Source organism: Myxocyprinus asiaticus, chromosome 22 (genome assembly GCF_019703515.2).
Source record: "Myxocyprinus asiaticus isolate MX2 ecotype Aquarium Trade chromosome 22, UBuf_Myxa_2, whole genome shotgun sequence".
Classification (NCBI taxonomy): Eukaryota; Metazoa; Chordata; class Actinopteri; order Cypriniformes; family Catostomidae; genus Myxocyprinus; species Myxocyprinus asiaticus.
In genome coordinates this window covers 40,109,533-40,133,533 of record NC_059365.1, presented here as the reverse complement: position 1 = coordinate 40,133,533, position 24,001 = coordinate 40,109,533, and the positions used below count along the sequence as shown (strand labels likewise).

Here is a 24,001-nt window from a genome sequence, read left to right as displayed (position 1 = left end):
GACTTCACCCAGCAGTTCTTGCTGATGAAACAGCAGACGGAGGCTATTCAGCATATCCTGCATCGGCACGGTGCAAGACCTCACACCTCGTCTGCTCGTTCTCCTACCGTAACAACACCGGCTCTGCCACAGCCCGCCCCTGTGGTCCAGCCCCGGCATGGAGCCACCCGCAGGAAGCAGACGCCACCCGTCTCACGGCCGGCCGCCAAGAACCCGAGAGAGGTTCGAAGTGCCCCTGAGACGGGCGGCCCAGGCATGCGGAGACCTGCTGCAGGCCTGGAGATGGTAAGCAGACCACTCCATCCCCCGGTGGAGGGCCGGGAGGAGAATCCTTTGCCTTTTCGTTGATTCACCGTATGCCCGAAGGGCTGCGGCACCTACACGTAGAGTCACTCTACTAGGAGTGTGGCAGCCTCTGGGGCCCTGACCAATGGCACTTCTTTGGCAGACATCTGCAGAGCAGCGGGCTGGGCAATACCCAACACCTTTGCGAGGTTCTATAATCTCCGGGTTGAGCCGGTCTTGTCCCGTGTATTGTCAGGTACGAGCAGTTAAGTTCCGGGACAGCTGGCCAGGTGTACCGCTTGTACATAGCGCCTTTCCCCTCCCATTAGAGAAAGACGTGCGCTTTTGACTCCCAGTCGTGTTCACAAGTTGTGATCCCTGGATGAATTTCCTCCTTAGCCCTGTGGCATGCGGAGAAACTCGCTGCCGGCCCAGTACATGTGCTAACTGGTGTTGGCCTTCAGAAAGTGAGCAAATAGAGAGCGAAGCGTCTTGAGTTCCATGAATGGAATCAGTCTCACCGAGCACATGATCTTGGCCCAGGCAGGTGAAATTGTGCTTGTGTGTGTCAGACAGAGGGATATATCGCTTGCACGGTGGAAATATTTACGAAACACCATCTTGAAAAAGAGACGTTGTTAAACTTGAAAGAAACACTGAAAGAAACACACACAATACAACAATTGCAAACACAGAAATGTTTAAAAGATTCACTCTCCACAACAGGGAGAGGAAGAAATATAATTCATTCTCTGTTGAAGGGTGAAAATCAAAACTACGAAGCACTGAGTCGGGTTCAGAGACGAGAGATGTTATCGCGACCCTGAAGATTTATTTTATTTTTTTTTTAAACATGGTTTATTACTACTACAATATTACTGTAGAAAAACCATGGTTTCCGGCAAAAAAAAAACAACAAAAAAACATGATCACTACAATCATGGTTACTACAATTTACAACAGTAATACAATGGTTAATTTATGGCAAGGGAATGCAAAACTGTTATTTTTTTTTAAATCTCTTCCTGTCATCTATGAGGCTCTGTAATGTGCATTATGCAACGTTACGTTTCAAACAGTATTACGCTAAATTGTTGTCACATGACATCATCACTTTGCATGTGTGTGGCATTTAGTTATCCTGATAGTTAAGTTTGTAACTTGTTTTAACTTTTGTCAGTCTGATCAAACAATGAGTCAAAATAGAGATTTTAAAAATCAGTTCAATTCAGATTCTTCCATCCTAATGGAAATAAGGTCAGCTCAAGTGATTTGAATTTTGAAATATTCATTGCATTGCAGTATTCTGTATGAGGTGACATGTGTAACATGTCTAATTTTGTGAACTGAATGAATTACGTGACACAAAATGCAATATTTTATTTTGTTATGTCACATACTGTAATTCATTCAGTCCACAAAATGAGTCATGTTATACATGGCACCACATAATTCTGCACTGTGTGCTCTGTTGTTGACTGCATATTTTGGCAAATTAAATAGGTCATCTGGTATACTGTTCACAGCAGAAAATGTACTGCAGAAAAATTAAAGGTAGTATGATAGTTTTATTAATTATGACAACATAAAATAAAAAAGGTTGATTTAAGGAGTGATGCACCAAATACAGTACCTCTGGAATATTTAGCATTATCCTGTATTGCAGTAGACAGATGTGTAACTCCCAAAGTACATGATTTTCAAAAAAATAAAATAAATAAATATGGGGAATGATTATATACTATTTTTTTTTAAATAAAGTAAATTATTTAATATTGCTATTACCCTTGTTATTTAATCATTAATATGTCACAAGGGTAAATAGCTATCACAAATATTGCATTGTCCAATTGTGGTCATCTGGACACAGATATTTAAAGATTTCAAGGATTTGACTTGGATATTTCACACTACTTGTATTTCCTAACAGCACTTCTTGTCCTGTTGCCTCACATGTTGGTCATGAGTCCCAGTCTCGTCCCACTGAAGCCTTCAAGTCCAGCTGTTCTCTGGATGGTCCGAATTTTCCAAGAATCCACAGTGTCACAGTCCATTACTGCAGGAACATTAATCACAAAGAGCTGCTATATTCATACAGAAGATTTTAGATTAATCAAAGTCAGATGTCAGAGCTTCTAGGGCAGAGTGTTGTCAGGACGCCAAACACACAGGAACTCAGTCAACAATACAGAAATATGAAGTGGTGGTGAGTCTGGGGCAGCATGAGTATTGAGGGAGTTTCTGGTAAGTTATTTGTAGATAGTAAATTATTATATTGGCAGCTAGAATTTGTTTTTTTTTTTTTTTTTTTTTTACCCATTGTTTTAAGCATTTTCTTTGTTTTAATTAATGTTCAATAAAAAAAAAAAAAAGTATTTGCCACTGGGATAAGAAAGTAACTTTAATTCAAGACATATTCTCCTAAAAGTTTAAATATTTTACACAATTTTGCTTCTCAAGTACTGTACATTTATCCTGTTTTTAAAAATAAAAATACTGATGAAGAAATTATTTTTTTTCAGTGTTCAGCGATGCATACCAAAGGACGCCAAGGACAGCTGGGATAGAAAGACAAGAAGAGGTTGTGAAATACTTTTCCAAGACAGTAGCTTCAACAACTTCAATCTGAATACAACAAGAACATTTGAAAGTTATAAATCTCTTTAAAAGTGCACCAAGAATGGAGGAGTTCAGTCCCGAGAGTTATAATGTGCAAGATATCAGACCTCAGATTGGTGGGCTGTTGGTCCAGATCCAGGAGATGGCATCAGTGCTGTTTGTGAGGATCAGACAGAAACTTCTGGAAACAGCCATTTTGATCTGTGTGATTCTACTGGTGTTCTGGCTGGCCTTATTCCTCTATGGAAGCTTCTATTACTCCTTTATGCCCACTGCCAATCACATTACACCTGTCCACTTCTACTACAGGTGAGGGCAACATTTTAGACCATGTGAGACATGTCTACAGCTAACCGTCAGGATACATAACTTTATTGTGCTTCCTGCATTTGTATTGAGTAGAATAAGTGAACAAAAAAATTACTTTCTTACTTTACCATAATGTTTTTAGCACTCTAAATGAGGAATTTGTTATGGTCATTCATGATTTGTGTAAAAGAGAGCTTATTGTGTCCACAAGTACTTCCATTATGAAAAAAACACCAGTGAGATATCTCTATAATGTCTCATTTTGTTTCTTATTTGTTTCTCATCGATAGCAATGAAATTAAATGGAGGTCAAAAGGAGACTTAAGACCTTTCACCACACACGCAAATTTAAATTTTCAATACAAACAATGGATTCCTATGGAGCCTTTCACACCGGGAGCGAACATTCATGCACCAACAAAGCTGAAAAATAAATTGCGCCACTTACTGTACCGAGTAAAATTGGCTGTCCATGAGAGGCACCTACTGTAAAGGAGTGAATGTGCTAACAGCGAGTATTCGCGTCACGTTCCATGTGAAAGGGTCTTTAAATGGTCTTCTATGCTGTTTAGACCCCAGTAATCGCACATCTCCTCTTGCATTTCAGAAGAGATCATAACAGTGAGTGCGTTTACGAGCACTATAAAAGTTTTCTTGTTTTAAATGCTTAAAAAATTAATTAAAAAATCTGCCAATGGGGTTCTGTCAAACTTTGGATTAAGTTTATTTTTCTTTCCCCATTTGCAATATATATATATATAAAATTTTATTTTTTTAAGCATAAACCTCACTAAATTTAGTTAGATTTCTGAAAACAAGACAAACTATATTACGGCATTTTGCTTGTCAAGTAAATGTACAATGCATTCAGAAAGTATTCAGACCCCTTCATTTTTTCACATTTTGTTATGTTGCAGCCTTATGCTAAAATGCTTTAAATTATTTTTTTTCACATCAATCTACACTCCATACCCCATAATGACAAAGCAAAAACCAGATTTTTGATAACTTTGCAAATTTATTAAAAAGAAAAAACTGAAATATCACATTGACATAAGTATTCAGACCCTTTGCTATGACACTTAAAATTTAGCTCAGGTGCATCCCATTTCTCTGGATCATCTTTGAGATGTTCCTACACTTTTACTGGAGTCCACCTGTGGAAAATTCAATTGATTGGACATGATTTGGAAAGGCACACACCTGCCTATATAAGGTCTCACAGCTGAAAATGCATATCAGAGCAAAATCCAAGCCATGGCCAGATGGAAGACTGAAAGGACTCTCACACTGTGAGAAACAAGATTCTCTGGTCTGATGAAACAAAGATTGAACAGTTTGGCCTCAATTCCAAGCGTCATGTCTGGAGGAAACCAGGCACCGCTCATCACCTGCGCAATACCATCCCAACAGTGAAGCATGGTGGTGGTAGCATCATGCTGTGGGGTGTTTTCAGCGGCAGGGATTGGGGGACTGGTCAGGGTTGAAGGAAAGCTGAACGCAGCAAAATACAGAGATTTCCTTAATGATAACCTGGTCCAGAGCGCTCAGGACCTCAGAGTGGGCCGAAGGTTAACCTTCCAACAGGATAATGACTCTATGCACACAGCCAAGACAATGCAAGTGTGGCTTAGGGACAACTCTGTGAATGTCCTTGAGTGGCCCAGCCAGAGCCCGGACTTGAACCCAATCGAACATCTCTGGAGAGACCTGAAAATGTCTGTCTCCTGACGTCCCCATCCAACCTGACAGAGCTTGAGAGGATCTGCAGAGAAGAATGGCAGAAAATCCCCAAATCCAGGTGTGAAAAGCTTGTCGCTTCATACCCAAAAAGTATTGAGTTAAGGGTCTGAATACTTATGTCAACGTGATATTTCAGTTTTTTCTTTCTAATAAATTTGCAAAGTTATCAAAAATCTGGGTTTTGCTTGTCATTATGGGGTATGGAGTGTAGATTGATGTGGAAAAATAAATAATTTAAAGCATATTAGCATAAGGCTGCAACATAACAAAATGTGAAAAAAAAATCAATGGCTCTGAATACTTTTCTGAATGCACTGGATATTGTTTTAAGAATGTTTCAATATGTTTTACTAGAAAACATGACAAAAATACAAAAGACCATTTTTTTTATTTATTTATTTTTGCAGTGTTTAAAAAATAAGCATAAAAAAAAACTTTTTCATGATCTTAAGTGGACTATTTAAATGTAAATTCCATCATGAAATACAATAAAAGAGAGAATATCACCAAGGTTAGCCGGCTAGCATTAGCATTAGCACCATGAATGCAGGATGTAAACATTACAAATTACACACTATCTACTGCATACGTCTTACTTTCAATTATCATCGAGTGGTTATAACAGCTACTTTTACTGATCTCATGTGGATTTCATTCATAGAAAGAGGCAGAAAGCATGATTTTTATTGAATATGCAGCCTGAAGCAAATGACAGGTACTGATGAAGAACTGTTCAAGTGTACAAACAAAAAAAGTTTAAAAATTCCAGCGATCACTTGGAAAATATAGAAAAACTATATATTTTCTTAATCATCTTTATATTCTTAACATCTCTCCTCAGTCTGAACATTATTATTACACTTTACATGGAGTTATAAGGCTGAAAGCAAAGCAAAGTGGAGCTTGTATATTTAGAACAATCCAGGAACAAATTGCGTCACCTTCCGCATTTAGACATCACCATAAGCAAAACGGATAACGTTCATCTGATCTGCACCAAAATCAATGCATAAAGAATGTAAGAAATGTACATGGCTGTAAAGTTTTCCATGTTGTTGTGCCCATTGTGTGCCCGCTGTTGAGAAGCTAGTTAGCTGACATATTCGATGCGCTACTATGATGCAGAATCATAAAATATCTGCGTCACTTCCTCAGCTGACGTTCTTTTTTTAGCTATTCGATTACGCATGGTGTCATGTATACTTGGACAGAGAGATGAAGACTGTAGCTTGACAATGCAAAAATCTGCAGTTGCTCGATTATAACTGCCCACTGTGAACTGTGCTCAGATTTGCCAAGATACCAATTCCTGCAATCAAAAGTAAGAATAATAAATAGTAATACAAATTATTTTCCTGTGGACCAGTTTATGGTGGCAATAAACTTTTAAAATGGGACAAATAATTCAGACCTTTATTCATTTAGGCTGTATTCTCAGTAGCTCTTGATGTCACACATGTCAAATGTGTGTTTCTGCTTGGCAGGACTGAGTGTCCATCTCCTCATCACTCCATGTGTTCTTTTCTCGAGGCTAACGTCTCACTGCTGAAAAATGGAAAACAACAGGTGACCATACATGCTTTACTACACTGTTTATATTTATGATTATATTATTTGTCTTTGACAACATATTTGCCGTTGTGTTTTGTTCTCGAGTTTCTGAGATTGACTGGTAAATGCAGGCTGTGTCTGGAATGGAATATTAGCATACTGCTTACTGTTTAGTATATACTGTGTCCTGTAAACTATTCTTTAATAGTAGTATGTGAAACAGTACATAGTATGCAATGTAAACATTTTCAAATGCTATGTTCGGAATAGTATATTGCCATACTACTCTATTTCTATTATATTGGGTTTCTCTTTAACTTTGGGTACTTCTGGCAATGTAGACTTCTAGAAAGTAAAGTCTCATTAAAACATTTTTCACACTCTCACTAAGTTTTTTAAAACTAAGTTTTCTAACAATGTACATGCATAATTTTCGTCTTTTCTTTTTCTTTTCTGAAAGTCATGAAAATTCCCAGCAGTGTCATTACCAACACATCTCAAATTCTGTATTGTGTTTAATATAATTCTGTGGTGGAAATGACTTTTTTTGACTTAAGACTAATTTCATAGCTAACATTTTATTTATACTAAATACACACAAGTAAATACTATTTTCACACTTAATTTAGCAAAATTACAGCTTGCTGGAAATTATGCCGAATAAAAAATATTCTGCTCACAAGTGATATTTACCATGAATTTTCTTTGTTTTCTTCAAACATCACTTGTCTCATATTTCATCTCAAGCATGTTCTTTACTGACACTTTTATCAACTGGCTAAACATGTACACTTACTTTTGAAAAAATATATATATATATATATATATTAGGGTGAAAATGATGCTAAAACTGCGGGACAGTTTTTATTTTTGTAAAATATTTAGAAATAATTTTCTCACAATAAATATTAAATTGGTTTATATTTATTTCAGTCTTTGTTTAGATGATCATAGTTTTTAAAATGTAATAACTTAAAATGTATTTTAGTAGTATGGTAGTATTCTGCATTGTTGTCACATGATCATATTATGATGCATGTTTAATTCAGCAAGTGACACCCAGTTGCCCTCAGGGAAATAAACATAGTAATTTTGCAATTTAATCCAATCGTAAGAAAAAATTTGCTAAATTTTGGCAGTCTGATAAAATAATAAGTGAAGAAAGAGATTGAAATAGGTTGATATCACTGCTGGTTTATTCCTTACAATGGAAATTGAAGGTCTTTCGAATGGCTTTGTAGGATACTGTTTTCCGCGCAGTGTTCTTTGGTTGCATTCTGGACATTTTGGCAAATATAGTTCATCATCTGTTGTATTTCATGCATAGAGAAGGTGTATGTTATGCACAGTATAGATGCTGCAAAAATAGTTCAAGTAGTAAGCCACTGCAAACATACCCAATCTTCTTTGCTTTTCTTTTTTCTGCCGACTACAGGTAATGACATATGGTCAGCCCTATCAGATCACGCTAGAGTTGGAAATGCCAGAATCTCCAGCCAATCAGCAGTTGGGAATGTTCCTGGTAAAAATGTCCCCCTATTCTAAAGCTGGTCAGGTTGTTGGCACATCAGCACGTTCTGTAAGTATGAGAAGACACAGACACATGCAAAAACAAATACATTTGCTTTTGTTGTTCTTGACAATGAATACTGATATCAGTATTATTAAATGTTCAAATTACAAAAATGTACATGGTTCAACCAATAACGTTAATTTAACTGCATACTTCAGCTAGTCTGAAACCAATGCAACGTGTTGTTTTTAAAATGCAGCTGTGTCATCTTGTCAGATCAAATCCAAGATGGTCTCATTGAATCACGTTACTATACCTAATTATTATTATTTCTTTTTTTATGTGGCTCAATGTACGTAGCACATAGGTGCTACAACAACGACTTTCATTCACTTTCACACAAATCATGAGATAAATGGCAGATTATCAGTTCATAAACACAATGCTATCTTATGACATCTAAACACTTTTACTAAATCGCTTGACTTGTAAAGTGATACATTTTTGCATTAATAACCAACTACATTTACAAGCTTGTTCGAGTGTCATCAAATTATGCGGTAGCTCAACTGATAGTGTTACACTTGTCTGGTACGAGTTCTGAAGAGCGTGCAAGTCGACACATGAGCCGAAAGTGTCATAGAAGAACCACAAAACAACTTGGTTTCATCAGCAGTTGTATTTTTCATCTCACATTTGCTTTATGACACTGTATATTGATTAGGTTTATTTTTAAGGTTTATGTTAGTGAGGTACGTTTTGTTGGTTTAAAACTTTATAGACGGGTGGTGTGGTGGCTCAGTGGTTAGCACTGTTGTCTCACAGCAAGAAGGTCCCAGGTATGAGTCCCAGCTCAACTGGACCTTTCTATGTGGGAGCTTGCATGTTCTTCCTGTGTTTGTGTGGGTTTCCTCTGGGTGTTCTGATTTTCCCCCACAGTCCAAAAGACATGCAGGTTAAGTTAATTGGAGACCCTAAGTTGCCCACAATGAGAGTGTGAATGTGTATATCTGTGTGTATTGCCCTGTGATGGACTGGCCACCTGTCCAGGTGTTTCCCTGCCTTTGGCCCAAGACAGCTGGGATAGGCTCCAGCACAACCCTACATAGGACAAGCAGCTATAGAAGATGGATGCATGGATGGAAAACTTTATAGAGCATAAACCCTAACAACATCATCTGTTTTAGAGAGAATTTAATTCACTTTTAGCGCCACACAGTGGAAATTTCACCTCGGAACTGCTGCGTTATATGTAACGAATCACGTAATGTCATTTTGCAAAAATGTTGCCAGTCATGTAATTTTCATGAGATCATGCCAATCAAATTGGATCTCTTTCGCTCTTTTTCATTCAGGCAATGCTTCATTATCGTTCCACTCTGCTCCAATCTCTGGGTACAGTCATCTTCTCCCCCATGCTGTTGACAGGGGTGTCAGAGCAAAAGCAGTCAGTTATGGTGGAGCTGTTCTCTGAATTCAAAGATGACACTGTGAGTGTAGCCTCAGTACCATTCTCACATCCTAAGATGCAGCTAGCTCAAATACCTATTTATTCATAAGATAGTTGAAATTATTCTCTTATTATTTTATATCCATGAAGTTGTGAAACTTGTTGATGTCAAATGAAAAACACAGTTTGTAATGTTATCTCTCTGTTTTCTCAGTACAAACCCACTATTGGTGCTGTTATAGAGATCCATTCTCCACATGTTCAGATCTACAAAGCAAATCTCTACATCTTTGCTCATTTTTCAGGCATCAGGTCTGTATTTTGTGTGTTTCCGTCTATTTATTTGAACATAGTGCTCACATTAGTCCATTTGAATTAATTTACAGTCTTTATATCAATGCATTTATCTCTGAATTGTACAGGTACCTGCTGTATCATTTCCCCCTGACCTCAGCTGTGATCGGGGTGATGAGTAACTTTACCTTCCTCAGTTTGATCATCGTTTTCAGCTTCCTGCAGTTTAATATGAGTGGCCGCATGTTGTTACCTATAAAGGTGGGCTACTCTAAAATGGAACTGATGTCAAACTCAATATATTGTATATTTAAAGTAAATGTTAAAATTCCTTCACCTATTGTAGGTTATAAGTAGTGGTTCTCAACCTTTTTGACTCTAAGTTCCCCACTGACCAAGACAACATTCACAGATTTGTTTTCAATCATGTCAGCTGCAATCAAAAGTTATAGCATTACAAAAATTATTTATCCTAGTGTCCAAAAACATCTCCATGTGTCCAAAAGCCTCTCAAAACAAATAAAACATAATAATTGTACATAAAAAACTAATTACACATGCAAACACAACAATGACTAAAGGTTGATTTGATTTGAAATGATTTTAGTTATGAGATTTCACAGAATGAGTGCCTTTTGACTCAACGAGTCTGCATCGAGTGTGGGCTCGTTCCGTTTATTTTTCGTGAAGTTATAAGTGAAAATGCGGCACTTTAGCAACACCAAAATAATTGTCAAAGACATATACTTAGCTATTACTCACTATATTTTTGTCTGTGAGTATTGTTGCTGGTTGTATTCTACTCTTTGAGAGCTTTCCAACAACATATGACACATGGCTATTTGATCAGTTTGATGTTTTTACTGATTGCAATAATATGTACAGTGCAAATGTATTTTTATATATAAATGAGCAAAACGGAACACTTCTGATTTGTCGGCAAATTTCAAAGCACTTGTTCAGTTTTGGTCATAATGCATGCATGCATTGTAAAGTAGAGTTTCGAAGCTTTCAAACAATACCTATTTTGTGTTGGTCAAGACTGTAGTGGTTAATATTTTGATGATTGTGTTTTTTTCACGGACTCGCTGGCAGGCCCATCCAAGCTTAAAGGGTTAAATAAAGTGTTGGATAGGAGGTGAGCTAAAATTTGATGCCTGTATTATATTGATTGGTTAGTCTCTTTGGGAATAAAAGTTGTTCATTTTTCGTACGAGCCATGTTGTTCGATATCTTGCGATTTCACCATCTTGTACGAATTATTACAAGTTGTCATGAGACTGTTTTCGAATGGTTCTATTATGCAGCAGGTTTGTGCACATTAACAAAATGTCATACATTGTTTTCTTTGCTTCAGGCTGATACGCAACAAGAAGAATTAAAGGATGAATCAGAGGACATGAACGATCAGTGTGAACTCCAGGATGAAGAAAATGCCACAGGTGAAGTCTTGTTTATGTACTATAATTTTCAAGCAATCCTAACAATGTACAGTAGCAATAAAACATTTAAAATCTTGAAATTAACTAATTTAAGATTTACAGAATTTCATACTGTAAATATTGTACATAAACTTTCATTTACAAAACTGCACTTACATATCTTGGTGGTTTAAGTTTGTGAATGAGAATTTAATGTGCATTAACTTACAGTATGTCTGTATACAGCCACTACAACACATTTGATGGATTCCCCCCTTGTATTGGGCAGCGATGACATCATGGATTCCAATGCTGTTGAGATGGAAGAATCCATTCCAGACATGGGGATGGCTGAGAGTGAAGACTCCAGAGAACTTGCTGAAGAAGAACCCATTTGTGAATTAGGTAATGGGGAAATGATTTTGAGGCAAAGGCATTTGTCAGAGGGGACGTTACAATCATCTCAGGCATTAAAAGACACCGTAGATAAGAACTACTATCGTGTTGGTGTCTGTTTGTGCTCCTAGAGCCGATGGAGTATAACTGTCTGCTTAACAAGGGGAAAGGTTATGACAAGCAAAGGCCACCTACTGGACTATATGTACTTTATAACTTTAGTAACAGTTTCCTTTTTTTTAAAAAAACGATTAACTTTTTTGCTAGACTGATGTAATAGCTTGTATTTTAGTTCACTATTATTTGACAAGAAAAGCACACATATATTTGCCACCATGTTCGAAAATATATTTTTGTCTCCCAGCTATTGACAAATGACCTACATATCCAAGCACATTTTGATTTATAACCTTTTTATTGATAACCAAATGTAACCTTTGATTCTGTATGGATTGTGTTACGCAAACAACATTGCCTTGTCTATTAAAAACAATGAGACTACAGCAATAAATAGCCGATAGGGAAAATGCTATTTGGTTGTGGTTTATGTTTGGAAAAAAACATTATTCATTTGCATTCATTTACATGTGTGCCTCTTTTGAAAACACATCACCAACCTGAGAAATATCCACTGGCTGTTGGAAGTGAACTATTGTTTATACTTAGAGTGAGGGATTAAAACAAACTCTTAACCCTTAATATTAAACTTTGGGTATATAACTCATCCCCCACTGCTTGTGCTACAGACACGAATGTACATAAAATCATGTGGCTTGTTGAGGAAAGGTGCGCTATTACTTTTGTAAGTACTAATTATTTTCTACTGAAAAACAGCATCACCAAATGTCTATTTTGCTTCAATTAAAATATGTTTCAGTAGCAGAACGTCATGGTTACTGGTGTAACCTCCGTTCCCTGATGGAGGGAACGAGACGTTGGTGTCGATGTAGTGACACTAGGGGTCACTCTTGGGAGCCCGAGACACCTCTGGTCTTTGATAAAAGGCCAATGAAAATTGGCGAGTGGTATTTGCATGCCACTCCCCCGAACATACGGGTATAAAAGGAGCTGGTATGCAACCACTCATTCAGGTTTTACGCTGAGGAGCCGATATAAGGTCCGGCCATTTCAGCGGGTAGTTCAGCGTTGTGGCAGGAGGGACCAACATCTCGTTCCCTCCATCAGGGAATGGAGGTTACACCAGTAACCATGACGTTCCCTATCTGTCACTCACTCGACGTTGGTGTCGATGTAGTGACACTAGGGGTCCCTATACAAAACGCCACAAGGCTGAACTGTGTTACGTGAACTGGCGGTGTGTGGTGGGCAGACTTGCTGTGTGCCTCATAGCCAGCACACCAGGTCGACACGTAACCTCCCCCAACACAGTTATGAGTGTCGAACGGCCCTTTTTGGGGACAAGTCGACTACCCAGAGATAGAGACAGGCTTAACCCAGTCATGGCCTCTTTCCCCTTCTCTTTTTCCACTCCCTAAAAAAGAAGGGGGATTATCCGACTGGGCCGCCAGGTCTAGTCGGGGGGTGTCCCTCCCAAGGGGAGGACACCGCGGAGACCACACCTCACCCCAAGAGAGGGGGGGATATTTAAGTGGAAGAATACATCACATGGTCTTTCCAACCATGTGGAGAGCCTTCAAGGTAGATCCTACCCAATGGGGGAGGAGTTACTACAACATGGAGACTGAGGGGCTCTGCCCAAGGAAGACGCAGTTTGCCAGTAGGGAAACGAACTAGCGGAAGATATAGATCGCATGGGGTTAGCCTTACAGGGAACCGCCACATGCGGAGCACCTACCCCAGAACCGGGCTCTTAGTTAGCGCGTGTACTGGGCCGGCAGCGAGTCTCTCCGAAAACTCAACTGCCACAGGGCTCGGAGGAAGTCAACCAGGGAACAACCTTTGTGAACACTACTGGGAATTAACAGCGCACGTCTTCAGCTCAAAAGGAGGTGGAAGGCGCTATGTGCAAGCGATACACCCGGCCGGCTATCCCGGGCTTATCCGCTTGTGTTGCGTGCCACTACCTGGGACGAAACCGGTTCCGCCCGGAGGTTGTAGAACCTTGCAAAGGTGTTGGGTGTTGCCCAGCCCGCTGCTCTGCAATGTCTGTTAGAGAGGCACCTCTGGCCAGGGCCCAAGAAGCCGCTACACCACGAGTAGAATGGGCTCGTAGCCCTACCGGGGGCGGCATGTTTTGGGCGAGACGTGCCATAGTTATGGCGTCAATGAGCCAGTGGGCGATCCTCTGCTTGGAGACAGCGCTTCCTTTCCGCTGTGCACCAAAGCAGACAAAGAGCTGCTCAGAGAGTCTAAAGCTCTGCGTGCGATCCAAATAGATGCGCAAAGCGCGCACCGGACACAGCAACGCCAGGGCTGGGTCTGCCTCCTCCTGGGGCAGCGCTTGCAGGTTCACCACCTGGTCTCTAAAAGGAGTGGTGGGAACCTTGGGCACATAGCCCGGTCGGGGGTCTCAGGATCACGTGAGAATAGCCCGGACCGAACTCCAGGCACGTTTCGCTGACAGAGAACGCTTGCAGGTCACCTACCCTCTTGACGGAAGTGAGCGCAGTCAGGAGGGCAGTCTTCAAGGAGAGTGCCTTAAGCCCGGCTGACTGCAAAACTCAAAGGGGGCTCTCTGTAGACCCTGAAAAACTACAGAGGTCCGATGAGGGAACAAGGCATGGCCTGGAGGGATTCAGCCTCCTGGCGCCTCTTAGGAACCTGATGATCAGATCATGCTTCCCTAAGGACTCACCGTCGACTGCGTCATGGTGTGCTGCTATGGCAGCAACATACACCTTCAAGGTGGAAGGGGACAGCCTCCCTTCCAACCTCTCTTGCAGGAAGGAAAGCACTGATCTGACTGCGCACCTCTGGGGGTCTTCCTGATGGGAAGAACACCACTTAGCGAACAGACACCACTAAAAGGCATACAGGCGCCTCGTAGAGGGAGCCCTAGCCTGAGTGAATGTGTCTACCACCGCAGGTGGGAGACAGCTTAGGTCTTCCGCGTCCCGTCCAGGGGCCAGACATGGAGATTCCAGAGGTCTGGGCGCGGGTGCCGGATGGTGCCCCTTCCCTGAGAAAGAAGGGCCTTTCTCAGGGGAATTTGCCCGGGGGAGCTGTCACGAGGAGCGTGAGGTCCGAGCACCACGTCTGGGCGGGCCAGTAGGGTGCTTACCAGGACGACCTTCTCCTCGTCCTCCCTGACCTTGCACAGGGTCTGTGCGAGCAGGCTCACTGGGGAAAACGCATATTTGCGAATGCCAGGGGACCAGCTGTGTGCCAGCGCGTCTATGCCGAGGAAGGCCTCGGTGAGGGCGTACCAGAGCGGGCAGTGGGAGGATTCTTGGGAGGTGAACAGGTGCACCTGTGCCTGACTGAATCGACTCCAAATCAGCTGGACCACCTGAAGGTGGAGTCTCCACTCTCCCTTGAGGGTAACCTGTTGTTACGGCGCGTCCGCCGAAGTGTTGAGGTTGCCCGGGATGTGAGTGGCTTGCAGCGACTTGGTGCTGCTAACTCCGTTGGAGGAGACGGCGGGCAAGTTATGACATACAGCGGGAGCGCAGACCGCCTTGGCGGTTGACATATGCTACCGCTGCCGTGCTGTCTGTCCGAACTAGCACGTGCTTGCCCTGGATCAACGGCCGGAACCTCCGCAGGGCGAGCAGAATTGCCAGTAACTCGAGGCAGTTGATGTGCCAACGCAGCTGCGGACCCGTCTAGAGGCCGGCAGCTGCGTGCCCGTTGCCAACAGCGCCCCAGCCCATTTTGGAGGCATCTGTCGTGACCACGACGCGCCTGGAGACCAGTTCTAGCGGAACACCTGCTCGTGGAAACGAGAGGTCGGTCCAAGGGCTGAAAAGACGGTGACAGACCGACGTAATGGCCACGCGGTGTGTCCCGTGGCGCCATGCCCGTCTCGGGACTCGAGTCTGGAGCCAGTGCTGAAGCGGCCTCATATGCATCAACCCGAGCGGGGTGGCCACCGCCGAGGACGCCATATGCCCCAGGAGCCTCTGAAAATGTTTCAGTGGAACCGCTGTTTTCTGTTTGAATGCCTTCAAACAGGCCAGCACCGACTGGGCACACTCGTTCGTAAGGTGCGCCGTCAAGGAGACTGAGTCCAACGGGAGGAGCTTGCTCTTTTCCCAGCTGACCCGAAGCCCTAGTCGGCTGAGGTGTGAGAGCACCAGGTCCCTGTGTGCGCATAACCTGTCTCGAGAGTGAGCTAGGATTAGCCGGTCGTCGAGATAGTTGAGAATGCGAATGCCCACCTCCCTTAACGAGGCAAGGGCAGCCTCTGCGATCTTCGTAAAGACGCGAGGAGACAGGGACAGGCCGAAAGGGAGGACTTGTACCGATACGCCTGACCCTCGAACGCAAACCGCAGGAAGGGTCTGTGTCGAGGAAGGATCGAGACGTGAAAGTACGCATCCTTCGGGTCTACCGCCGCGAACCAATCTTGATGCCGGACGCTCGCTAGAATGCGTCTTTGCGTCAGCATCTTGAACGGGAGTCTGTGTAAGGCCCGGTTCAGTACTCGCAAGTCCAAGATTGGCCGCAACCCACCGCCTTTTTTCAGTACAATGAAGTAGGGGCTGTAAAACCCCCTCTTCATCTCGGCTGGAGGGACAGGTTCTATCGCGTCCTTCCGTAGGAGGGTAGCGATCTCCACGCAAGATAGCAGCGTTTCCATCTTTCACCAAGGTGAAGTGGACACCGCTGGACCTGGGCGGATGCCCAGCGAAGTGAATCGTGCAGCCGAGTCGGACAGTCCGGACCAGCCCTCGCGACGGACTGGAAAGCGCAAGCCATGCACCCGAGTTCCGCGCAAGGGGGACCAAAGGGACAACGTCATCGGATGTACCGGCGGGTGGGGCCTCACGGCGGGGTGGAGCTTGAGGTGCCACACCACATCGCGGCCGTGCTGAGTCCGAGGACATCGAAGCACTTACCTGGCTCCTTGTGACCACCCCCGGAACAGCCTGGGACGGGGGAGGAAGAGGCCTGTCCTCATGACCCGTGGAGACTGTCACATCGGGGGCGGATTTGTGCCACAGCTGGGCGCTCAGGGCGGGAGACCGCCGCTGGAGCGCCAACCTGCCAAATGGAGTGGTGGACGGTGGTCGTGATGCCAGCCGTACACACCGAATATGTGACCCAGGGAACAAGGACTTGGGCATGCAGCGCAATTAAATGCAAAAGGTAACAAAAAGAAGATCTGCTTACCAGCTCCAGAGCAGCGGGTTTCGTTGTCCCTGGGTCGCCCATCTCAGGGGCGCTTCGAAGACCTCCGTGGGTTCTTCGGTGCCGACTGTGAGACGGGTGGCGTCGGCTTCCTGCGGTGGGTTCCACGCCGGGGCCGGGCCGGAGGGGCGGGCTGCGGCGGAGCCGGTGCAGTCACCGCAGGGGGACGCCCTCAGCGATGAGTAGATGGGGGGATCTTGAGCCACACCGGGGCAGGACAAGCCGGCTAGCATCCATCTACTGCTCTACCATCGAGAACTGCTGGGCAAAGTCCTCGACAGTGTCGCCGAATAGGCCCGCCTGGAAAATGGGGGCAGCAAGGAATCGTGTCCTGTCGGCCTCACCCATCTCGACCAGGTTGAGCCAAAGGTGGCGCTCCTGGACCACTAGTGTGGCCATCGTCCGCCCGGGAGTCCGCGCCGTGACCTCTGTCGCTTGGAGAGCGAGGTCGGTCGCCGAGCGCAGTTCCTGCATCAATCCCGGGGCGGAACTACCCTCGTGCAGTTCCTTTAGCGCCTTGGCGGACTTGCAGGAGAGCCATGGCGTGCAGGGCGGAGGCGGCTTGTCCAGCAGCGCCGTAGGCTTTGACCGTCAGAGACGACGTAAACCTACAGGCCTTGGACGGGGGCTTTGGGCACCCACGCCAGGTGGCGGCGCTCTGCGGGCATAGGTGCACCGCGAGCGCCTTTATCCACCGGGGGATTGCCGAATAACCCTTGGCCGCCCCACCATCGAGGGTAGTGAGAGCGGGGAAGCTGAAAAGATCGGGACCGGGCAGTAAAAGGTGCCTCCCGCGATCTTGTCAGCTCTTCATGCACTTCCGGGAAGAAAGGAACGGGGCGGGGCGTGGCTTTGAGCGGCGCCGCGAGCCCAGGAACCAATCACAGAGCCGCGAGGGTTCAGGGAAGAGCGGTGAAATCCACTCTAACCGACGCTCGCGGCTGTCCGGGAAAGCATGTCGTAATCTCCGCGTCAGCCTGTGACTGGGCGATCGACCCCAAAGGGAGGAGCCCAGCCGAGGCTTCCGACTGGACGAGCCCGCTCTCCGATGCTGCGCTCGAGAGCTCATCACTTTCGCGGGCTCCGAATAAGAGGTCGAACTCGCCGTGAGACGAGCCGGCGGACTCACCCGGAAGCCCGATCGGGGCAGACGAGCGTGCTGGGGAATGGGAGTTCCGCGGGGGGATACCCGGCGGAGGCGGTCCCATTGGGGTCCCCAAATCGCCCCCAGTGCTAGCCGCGCTGGCCTCAAACCCGTGGGTAAAAGGACCGAGGCGGGAGCCTCTGGGGTGGCTCGCTTCTTTACGAAGGCGAGCCGCGACCGCAACGTTGCCATGGACACATTCTCGCAATGAGAATGTGACTATCCACGAACGCTGTCTCCGCGTGAGCAGTGCCCAGACACGAAAGACAGTGATCGTGACCGTTAGAAGGCGAGAGATAACGAGCACAACCAGGAATAACACACAATCGGAAAAGCATCTTTAAAAAGACGCGTCTTTAAAAAGACGTTCCATGTGTGCGCTCTTTTAGAGAAATATATACTCTTTTAGAGGGGAAAAATGCTCTTTCAGAAAATATACTCTCTAGTTTTTCTGCCGAAGCGCCCAGGGGCGTTCTCTGCAGTGCACCAGTGCAGAGGAGGGAGAAGCCGCTGAAATGCGCCGTCAGATCCAGCAGGTGAATGAACAGTAGAATTCAGCTCAATGAGCATGACCGTTCGGCTCCGAAGAGAAAATCTGAATGAGTGGTTGCATACCAGCTCCTTTTATACCCGTATGTTCGGGGGAGTGGCATGCAAATACCACTCGCCAATTTTCATTGGCCTTTTATCAAAGACCAGAGGTGTCTCGGGCTCCCAAGAGTGACCCCTAGTGTCACTACATCGACACCAACGTCGAGTGAGTGACAGATAGGGAACTTTTAACCTACTATCACCGAATTCATAGTGAGCTTAGTATGTTTTTACTTGGTCCAAACAGCAAACATGCTGGCATTGTGGTAGGGCTGGAAGATATATTGAATATTCACAATATAATCACGATGATTGTGCTGGCGATTTAAAATGAAGGAATATTGTGAATATTGCGATTTTAATGCACTTCTATTTGGCCACTATTTTTCCTAATAAGCCCGCCATAAGACTAGTTTCACAATCCTTCAGGGCTGTACAGATTCACACATTTGCCCACTTCCAAACATCTGTAATCTCAGGATCATAGGAGGAACATTGTAAACTGTGCACGCTGCACTTTCAGTGTTCCGCCAAAATAAAAGCTCCAGGTAAAGGTAAAGTTAAAATGACAGAAAAATAAAACTGTTGCATACAACTAATCTAATTCTCAAAATAATTATAATAGTAATTTTGTTATGTTACAATAATAAACTATACTAATTCAGTATTGTAACAACATTCAACTCGGTTCCAAATATAAGTGAGTGAAGTTGCACTTTTTGCACACCCTGTTCATTCACAAAAAAAAAAAAAATTCTAGTAAAAATGTACAGTGTTTGTAAATAATGCTTTTTTTTATATACACTACTGGTCAAAAGTTTTGAAACACTTACTCATTCTTTATTATAATTTTTTTTTCTTCACATTTTAGAATAATAGTAAAGTCATCAAAACTATGGAATAACATAAATGGAACTATGGGAATTATGTTGTGACAAAATTAAAAATAAATCAAAACTGTGTTATATTTTAGCATCTTCAAAGTAGTCACTCTTTGCCTAGAATTTGCAGACATGTACTCTTGACATTTTCTCAACCAACTTCTTGAGGTATCACCCTGGGATGCTTTTTAAACAGTATTGAAGGAGTTCCCATCTATGTTGGGCTCTTATTGGCTGCTTTTCTTTATTTCTTTATTATTTGGTCCAAGTCGTCAATTTCAAAAACTGTTTTTTTTAAATAAAATTTTAGTTTTATAATTAAATAAATTAATATGGTGGCACAAATATATTTTTGTCTACAAAACTAATTTCAAACATTTAAGCATACGCCTTCAGATCAAAAGATTTTTAAGATCATGAGAAACATTTCAGTCAAGTGTTTCAGAACTTTTGACCGGTAGTGTGTGTATTATACTGTTGCATATAAATTAAAATGATTAAATATCATATTTTAAATAGATTTTTACTTCACGCATTAAACAATTTGTATCTATTTGACTGTTTGGTTTAAATGAAAAAACTGAGCTCCTCATCTTTCCAGCCAACCATACTGTTGAGCACAGTATCACTGTTCAGCTGGGTAACCATCAACAACCAACTCAATTTCACCAACCACATCTCAAAAGCAGCACAATCATAAGCACATCAGAAAAATAAGACCCTTCTTCTCTGATCCTTGCAAAAAGTAGCTTGCTACATTGTTTATTTTTTCCCAGCCAGATGCACAGAGCATACTGTCATATACAAAGCATCTAAAAGACTTATTCACACGATGTTTATCAAAGCCATGGCACAGTGTAGTACAGTATAGTGTAATACAGTATACAAATATACAGTACGGTTCAATATAAAATGTACAGGTATATCCATGTAAAAAAAAGAAAAGTTAATTAATATTAAGACATGTTACCTAAACAAACTAGAGGTGCAATGGTTCAAATTTCTCACGGTTCGGTTTGTATCACGGTTTTAGGGTCACGGTTTTGGTACGGTTCATTATTTGCTATGTTCAGAAAAAAAATATTACTTCAAAATCCAAAGAATACTCTATTTGGTAAACACTTCAACAGGTTTGCCCTTAATAAAAATCATGGTTTTACAACAGTTACCATAGTTTAATCATGGTATTTGTAGTAAAACCATAGTAACCACAAAATGAACATGGTTACTGTCATGGTTACAATATATAGTAAAATCATGATTACTATATGAAAACTGCAGTATTACTGTATAAAACCATGGTTAATTGTATCAAAAACATGATTTCTGCTCAGATGGTTACTTCTGGTTCATGGTTACTAAAATATTACTATAGTAAAACTTATAGTTAATATAAGTTTAATATTATAGTTAATTTTCATCAGGGTCCTTAACTAAAAAAAAAAAACATTTCTCTAATTACTGAATCAACATTTAAAATTAATACATGACTTTAATGCTACATGCATCAACATAAAGTGCATTTTAAACTTAACATATGTTCTGTACATCACTATAAAAGGAATACCCTTGCTAATAAAATAGATAATATGGCTCAGGTATTTTAATCATTCGTGGAAATCCCACATATGTCAATGAACAGCGCTTTAGTTATTGTTTCCTGTCTGTCTGAATTAGCACTGATTGCCTGCTTAAAAAAACGGAAGGGAGAGTGTGCAGTTTCAGCTCACCTGCGGCTCTTTCTTTCTCTGGGTGATATCGACGTAAATGATTAATCATGTATCGATGTATTACTATAACGGCATTTTAATGGCATTAATCAAAGCGCATTATTAATGCTCGCATGCTCGATAGATTACAGCCAAGCAAGGAAACAGGAAGAACTCGTGTGCACGTTTTAAACCCTTGCTCGCATTTTTTACAGAAAACTGTTGCACCCCTAATACAAACCCAATATCCAAAATCACTATTTTTACATTATATTTATTCTTTTACCTGTACAAACCCATTTGAACATAATTTCCTTTGCACATTCATGTGTAACAACTCTACTGTACATACATACAGTATACTACTACTCATACTGTAATTCTGTATAGATGTTGTATTTTCTGTATGTACTGGAAGCTTCTGTTCAGAGGCAAAATTCCTTGTGTATGTGTATGTGTGTGTGTTGCTATTGTATTTGCATGGTGCTCCCAGGTAATGGTACATGTCCAAAAAACATGGAAATGCCATTGTACTCTTTTGATGTGTTTTTGTGTAAACTACTAAGTGTTTTGATGCTCTTTTGGTTGGAAAATATCTTTACCTGCAGAAGTCGTTTACAAGCTGCAAACGTGTTGAACTTAATAAAGAATTTCTTCATTATGGGCAAACGATAGAGTATTTGCAGGTTTGGTTTCCATTGATTGTACAAAAATATCCACTGCAACCAGCGTTATCTTTGTTTTTCGTGTTATAGAATATTTCATTAGTGTTCTGACATGAGAGTACCGCTCCAAACTTTCTGTGTTATTTAGATTGAATTAAACACTGATTCAGACTACTTTGCTATGACATGTGACTCATTCATTGTATAGAAAAGACTCAAATGAATGAATTGTTTGTGAATTGGACATCTTTAGTTTTTATTGAAAACTGGCAACAGTAACACTGGGTTCACATGTTGTAGCTTTTGTCAACACTACATCGCTACCTAATCAAAAAACAAAATAGCTACGCTACCGTGGCAGACATGCCTCTTGTTCGGTAGGGAAAGGAGGAAGCAGGAACCGGATTAACAATCAACAAGACTTTAATTACAACATAAATCGCTGAACTGAAACATAACAACACACACACAGGAACACTGCTGTGTCTGTCTGTCTGTCTGTCTGTCTGTCTGTGTGTGTGTGTGTGTGTGTGTGTGTGTGTGTGTGTGTGTGTGTGTGTGTGTGTGTGTGTGTGCTCTCTCTCTCTCTCTCTCTCTTTCCCACAGCTCCTCCTTTAGCTCTCTCCCACCGATTGGGCAACTCAGCACCGGGCGTGCATCCTCACGGCCCAGCCATGCCCTCCTCCTCGTCACAGCTACTGAAAAACTACTTGATTTAAAAAATAGTGAAGCTACCACCTCACTACTGAGAAATGTAGTTAAGCTAATAGCTCACTCCACACAACTCCTTGTTCAGTCGCTTGTCATATCTAGACTGGATTACTGTAATGCTCTTTTAGCTGGCCTTCCTGCATGCACAATTAGACCTCTGCAAATGATCCAGATTGCAGCAGCACGTCTGCTCTTCAACAAACCCAAGAGAGGGCTTGTTACACCCCTCCTTGTCTCTCTACACTGGTTGCTGGTTCTGCAGAGGACGTTCCCACCAGAAGCCTGCAGTCTGCAAATGAGTGGTGCCTTGTCGTACCAACACAAAGAGGCACCAAAACACTTTCCCGGACATTTGGCTTCACTGTACCTCGTTGGTATTTTTCTGATGCAATTGAAACTTTGTGATGCAGCACTTTTCATACTACTGTCTCCTTAAGATGAATCACTAATATTGTATTATTCCTCTTTTGCATCTGCCAAATGAATAAATGTAAATTAAATTGTAAACTTTAAAACCATTTCAGAGCAAATATATAATTGCAGAGATATATATCAAATATCATCAATAGGCTGGAAAATACTGAGATATAATTTGTGTAGCCATATCACCAAGCCCTGCATTGTGGCCGCAAGATTTTTATAAGCAAGCACCACTCACATTTCCTTAAAAAAATAAAAAATAAATAAATAATCTAGATTTCTTTGGTGTTTTTATTATTATTATTATTTTATTGCATCATTATAATTCTTTCCTTGCTTGTGGTAATATGAACATTTAAATAAGTAACTTGATACTACATCCATCATAAAGTAAGTGATAGCATCTCTTTAGTTCAAGTGGATGAAACACCAAGATCATGCCACATGGGTTCAATTCCCAGGGAAAATGAGTACTGATCAAATATTCCCCCTTTAAGGCGAAAACGTCTACCAAATGAATAAATGTAAATGTATCTGGTTGTAAGAGGCAGTTTCTGCTGAATTCTCAGCCCAACCCCGGAAGAGCTCATTGTCCAAAAAATTTCTGGAAACTTCTTGTCACACTATGCAAATCATTGGTGGTAAACATTGACAGCAAGACTTTGAACTGGTGTTGAGTCTTTGGCATTGAACTGCTGGAGTGTTCAGCGTAACAAACTGGAGTGATAGGTAATGACAGGTAATTCTGGTACGTGGGAGTTAGTGCTTTTTAGTGCTTTTTTTTTGCTCTGCACCTCAGCATATGTGAGCTATTTCCAGGGCACATATATAGCATATTCATGGACTACAATGCATTCATATATGACATAACCACTGATGACAGTTTTTAGTTTTTAGACCAAGGCTTAAAATGTGTCCAGGAAATAACTAACTAACTAACTACTCTATCTATCTATCTATCTATCTAAAATGTATTGTCTTATCAAATCATTAATGTCAGTATCATTTTGCTCATTCCCTCAGAT

At 42.2% G+C, this 24,001-nt stretch overlaps 1 protein-coding gene across 2 annotated transcripts; it reads left to right on the top strand.

The window, feature by feature from the left end:
* Window positions 1-2,388: 2,388 nt before the first annotated feature.
* bscl2l (BSCL2 lipid droplet biogenesis associated, seipin, like) lies at window positions 2,389-12,103 on the top strand. Of its 2 annotated transcripts, none has more exons than XM_051650363.1 (9): window positions 2,389-2,529; window positions 2,808-3,213; window positions 6,441-6,522; window positions 7,943-8,086; window positions 9,376-9,510; window positions 9,685-9,782; window positions 9,893-10,025; window positions 11,122-11,206; window positions 11,432-12,103. In XM_051650363.1, exons 2-9 carry the CDS (start codon window positions 2,966-2,968, stop codon window positions 11,710-11,712), a joined length of 1,206 nt encoding a protein of 401 aa, XP_051506323.1. In that variant the 5' UTR covers window positions 2,389-2,529; window positions 2,808-2,965; the 3' UTR covers window positions 11,713-12,103. The 2 variants fall into 2 exon arrangements, with proteins under 2 accessions (XP_051506323.1, XP_051506324.1); XM_051650364.1 differs by having other exon boundaries at window positions 11,475-11,720.
* Window positions 12,104-24,001: the final 11,898 nt, after the last annotated feature.